The 5,633-nt window shown below is 29.9% G+C and overlaps 1 protein-coding gene across 16 annotated transcripts in view; it reads right to left on the bottom strand.

Moving 5' to 3' along the window:
• The window catches only part of LOC106881762 (ryanodine receptor 2), a 381,060-nt gene that overhangs the window by 286,363 nt on the left and 89,064 nt on the right, over positions 1-5,633 (bottom strand). For 13 of the 16 annotated variants that reach the window (XM_014932251.2, XM_014932252.2, XM_014932258.2 and 10 more), the window contains exon 6: positions 1,452-1,469. The exons of the other annotated variants lie outside the window; for them this stretch is intronic. In XM_014932251.2, coding sequence (XP_014787737.1) covers positions 1,452-1,469 — 18 coding nt within the window. The remainder of the gene's footprint in view (positions 1-1,451; positions 1,470-5,633) is intronic. 16 annotated transcript variants of the gene reach the window in all.

The following is a 5,633-nucleotide window of genomic DNA, read 5'->3' as shown; positions in this document are numbered from 1 at the left end:
TATATATATATATATATATATATATATATATATATTTATATATATATATATATATATACACACACATATATATGCATATCTATTATATTATGTTATATTACATTTTAATGGAAACCTTACACTTGAAACAAGCATTTTGAATTACTCAATGCTCATCATGGAAATTGTGTCTCTCTAACACGCCAAAATAGTAACAAGTACGTGATTATACACTAAATTCCATGCTTTAAATTAGTTATTTTTAATGAACTGGAAATCATTTATTTTGTATATTTGATAACAACGATATATATATATGAATATTGTGTGCATGTGTGTACATATATATCTGCATGTGCATGCACACACACACACATACACACAAACACACACATACATGTATATATACATATATGTATAATATATATGTATGTAAATGTACACACATATATAAATATACACACATACAAATAAACTTAGATAAGCTTAAGTCATATTTAGCTTAAAAGCGCACACACACAAATATATATATATATATCAATCATTATTTTGTTTGCAATACTGATTGTGTGTGTGTGTCCGTATGTGTGTACAAGAACAGAAATGGTAATTTGTTGAATTGTTCTATATCATACTCTCAATGATGTGTTTTTTCTTCAAATAATACTTTTTAAATATAAGAAAACTTTCAATAGAACAAATTACAAAGAAATACATAGTAAGCAAGAGAAAGAGAGGGAGAGAGAAAGAGTAGGAGAAAGTAGGGGAAGAAGAAAAAGGGAAAATGATGGAAAGACAAGAAATGTTTTCATTTCTTCATGCATAATGGAATGGTATATAATAAATATATTTTATGTAGAAAGGCAAAAAAAAAAAAAATGAAAGAAAAAAATGAAGAGACCTTAAAAAAAAAATTTAAAAGAAAATTAAGAATAGTTGCAACTGAATATACAGATGGACAATGTTTGTAGAAAATATATAATAATCAGATCAGAGAAATGGTATGAAAGAATGCAAGTTCATACAGAGAAAGACACAATACAGACACAATAGATGGCAAAAAGCAATAAAAATGAAGTTGTTTTAGGAGTGTAGCCAATATGTATATATATGTAAAAATATGAAAGGTTTAAAAATGGGAAAATAGGAGGGCAGAGAAAATGGTATATAATATTTAGAAGAAATCAGCAGCTGCATAAACATCACCTAGAAAATGACAGAAATTCAAAATTTGAAATAAAAATTAGAATATTTAATGCCAAACAGCCCTCCTTAACTTTCCTTGCTTACACCCCAATTAGAATAAACTGAAATTAAAAAAATAATAATAAAATGATGGTTTGAGACAGAAAGGAAGATTGGAATATTTACAAGGAGACTGAAAGCAAACAGCAGAAGATAGAAAAGAAGGGTTTTAAAATGCAATGAAGCCGACAGACTAAACATGCAAAACCGAGAACAGCTTACTGTACCAGACTGGCGACTTTTATCTACAAATAAAAAAGAATTAAAGAATACATTTATAATATTTCCAAAGTAGAACTGAACCACTAAAATATTTATTGAATGATAGAGGTGTTAAAAGAAGTAAAATTGGTTTTTAAGCAGATTTTATATACATACACACACACACAAACATATATATATATATATATATATATATATATATATATATATATATATATATATATATATGTATATGCATGTTTTGATTATATATAGGTCATTAAATAATTAAGGTAGTGGAAGCAACTCAAAGTTAAATAGGATTCTAAGAATATAAAGAATTTTTAGTGAATCCCAAACTAATTTTATTTGAGTTAGAACAACAATTATAAATTAGGTAGTTTAGATAAGTTTTATATTTAAAACTTTCTTTGTAGTTTTGTATTCAGTTGCGTTAATGTTTCGGTATAAAGAATGCATTAGACATTTTATGTGATACAGAATTATATTTGAACACTGGACATCACCTCACAAGTAATGAAATCTCCAGCTGACCAATGGATAACAGCTATTTTATATGCATTGTTACTGCTTTGAAGTGTTTGTTGGTAAGAGCAGTCACAAAAAGAAGATCATGGGCTGCATGGTTGACTCAGTGCAACGAGTTACAATATAACTTCTACTATCTAGAAAATATATGTACTAGAGATGGGCCTAAGGGGAAAAATACTAGTGTAGGTGAGAAAACTTGTGTTGAAAATATAGTTTTCTCTCCATGTACAAAAGGTAAAATACATAATGTATTACATGCAATGATGAATGCTTGTAGAATATGAATAATGAATGCAGAAGACAAGAAGATCTGCAGTGACTAGAGAGGAATGTGTTAAGTGGACTATTGAATTATGCAGAGCTAATTCATAAGAATTATCCTGAGCATAAATGAGTTTAAAAATCAGATGAAAGCTGGAGGTATTGGTCTGCACTGGTTTGAGCATAATGGACATGTTAATGGATGTGATACAAAGTGCTGAGAGTTGACAGTGTAGAGTACACACTGTAATTATAGACCAAGATAAACTTGGGAAGAATTTTTTGGAGAAGATTAATAAAATATTAGACAGTAGTATGTTTAGGTCATTGCCCTTCCCTCATCTTGATACAAATCTGCAGCAAAATTTATTGTATAAATAAAAGTTTATGGGAAATAAATTACAGCGAGAGAAAGTATACAGAGGATATAACTGTGTGTCCTTTACTGACTATAGTATTTACCTCTACATTCTTTCTTTCCAAAGGACAAGTGTCCAAAATGGTGGATTTTCCACTCTTCATGTCAAATCAAACTCATTGTAATTTATTTACTTTTTTTCCTACAAACTTTTATGGATTAACTATTGTCACTGCAGATATGCACCATTTCTTTTGGATTTCAGATCTTACCTTGTTGTTGAAGAGCATGGTCAGAAATACAATATCAGTCAGCAGTAAGATTAAACTTATGGTTGTGAAGTCGTTACCTCCAGATATGTAAAACATATGAGTGATGGGAACCCAATATTACTATTGTGAAACAAAACTAAATATTTTTTAACTATTATAACATGCCTTAACATCAAATATTCTTTTGTATGCCAAAACTGTTTGGTATTCATGGTACATGATATTTTATGTGTGCACCCCCACCACATATGACAAGTATAATTATTTTCACTAAATGTAGAACTTTAGAAATACCTTAAATTAAACTAGATTAAAATAACAGAATGATAACTGGATTCTGAAGATAAATCCAATGAAAAGCCTTTTTCACATGTTATGCTTCTAATGGATCTAGCTCAATAGCCCTTAACAAAACAGTATTTTTCATGGCTACTTCTGTAGACTATTACACATTTGTAGGTGATTCTCTTATGATTACTTCAGTATGTAAAGTGAGGTCTATACTTCACTGAAGTTGTGTACTAAGATTGGAACATGTTCAAATTTGTCTCTCTTTCGTACTTGCCAAAATAAATACTATCAGTCACTGAGCTAATGTTGTCTTTTCCTTACCACATAAGTATTTCTAATTAGATTTTTCATAGGCCTGCATAAGTTGTTCATATTGGCTATGAAAAATAAATGGATGATTATTAACAAAAAATACACAATGTTCGTTTACATTTCACAGCTATGAGAAAAAATAGAAAATTAAAAGAATCAATGTCACTTAAAAAAATATAAAAGCTATCGTTAGAAAACAGTTAAAATAATTAACATATTTCAGCTCAGGAAACATAGTCTATGCAATATTGAAACAAGAACAAATTATTCACAACAAATAATGTTCTTTTATTTATTAAAAAAAAAAGTCATATTAGAAATATAACTTTAAAATGAGAATAAAAAACAGCTATTCTTACGTCTATATTTTTAAAAACATATTTTATAGAACTCAAGGTGGGTGTTATATAATATTCCATAAATTATAAAATCTGAAGCAATGTAATATTCTGTAAATTATTAAATATCTTTAGCATATTCTAATTGAATATCGACTACAGTAAATTGTTTCTATTCTATATATATTATAATAAAGAAAGCTACTTATTAATTTGTTTGCAGTATGTAACTATTGTTAAATAAAGCAATTATTAAAATCTAAACTGTCAGGAAAATTCTGAAAAATTCCAATTTTAGTACATTTTTATCAAAATGTTGTTTTAAAGGTATTGTAAATTTCAGCTACAGCAAACTAATTTTACTTCTCTGTGAAATAATAATATATAAAAATCATAGTCTCCATATCCACAAATCATACTTCCATGTTCTAATAATGGGACAATATTGTGGTATAAAGATTCTTGTTGTAAGCCAAAAAGTGATTCAGACCAACCATATTTGTTTAGCACTTCTAGATTGGGTGACATTCATGCTATCAGCACTATTTTCATTGCCTAACCATAATTTAAAACAACCAGCTACACTAGCAATGCCTAATTATCAATTCTTGGCTACTAAACTTTATTTCAAACTACTCACTTTAGAACTGCTTTGACTCACTTTAGAATTTGACTCACTTTACAACTGTTAATTTCCTTGTTAATTGAAAAGACTTAATAAATTATTTCATTTATAGAGAACTTTTAATGTTAACGAGAGCCTGGATTGATTGAGTTAATTGAATGCGAAGACGATTAGCTCAGAGATCGGTAATTCCTACTCAAGTAGCAGAGTTATGTAGTGTTGGGGAACCAAAATATTTAATTCTTGATAGCTGAGTTCTCAGTAGGTACTACTGTAAACAGCAGCTATGCTATGGAAGTAAAGACTGATTCATTTATTAGCTTGTTAGGGAAAGGTACTTAAGATAGATCAGTACCCTATCCAGTGGAAAATCCTTCTCAATTACTTATGAGAGCATAAAACAGCTTGACGAATCAAACTACCTTTTAACTGATAATCAATAAACTCATTGTGGTTGATTCATAATGGATATTATTTCACAGTGAATATATTACTTGTATTGTCATCAACAGGTAAATACATCGCAAGTCAATACATTGCAAGGTAATTCCATTGTCACTAATTCATTACCACTAAATCTATTATCAGGTTTTTATTAAGAGATTAAATATGTCACCAAACATTATTTGGATATATTTATACATTATTTACACAGTTTTTTATTAATCATTTTACAGAGTGTAGGTAAGTGAGTGAGAGAATGCGTTTGTGTGTATGTGTATGTGTGTGTGTGTATGTAACCTTGCCTTGACATCATTGAATGGTTGCAAAATGAGCATCACCATCATACAATTGATATTTTTCTTTTTCCAATCTTCCATGGAAAAGATACCTGGCTATGGGAAAATATTATATATATATATATATGTGTGTAATGGCTGGAGATTCAACGGGCATGTTAGATGGCAGCCTGGTATCTTCCATGGTGTGCATGGGAGCCATGGATTTGGCTCCCAAAACAAAAAGAGAACAAGGCTACTGAAGTTCTGTGATGCAAATAACCTTTTGATCTGCAGCATGCACTTCAGGAACCAGCCAGCCAGCCAGCCAGCCAGCCAGCCAGCCAGCCAGCTACCTGATAACCTACCAATCAGGTGTCTGTGCTAGCCAGATTAATTACATTTTCACAAGATAGTGGGATGCATGGCTGCTCCTAAATACAAAGACCCTCCCTGGTGAAGAATGTATCCCCCCCCCCC

Source organism: Octopus bimaculoides, chromosome 11 (genome assembly GCF_001194135.2).
Source record: "Octopus bimaculoides isolate UCB-OBI-ISO-001 chromosome 11, ASM119413v2, whole genome shotgun sequence".
Taxonomy (NCBI): domain Eukaryota; kingdom Metazoa; phylum Mollusca; class Cephalopoda; order Octopoda; family Octopodidae; genus Octopus; species Octopus bimaculoides.
This window is presented reverse-complemented; position numbering and strand designations above follow the sequence as displayed.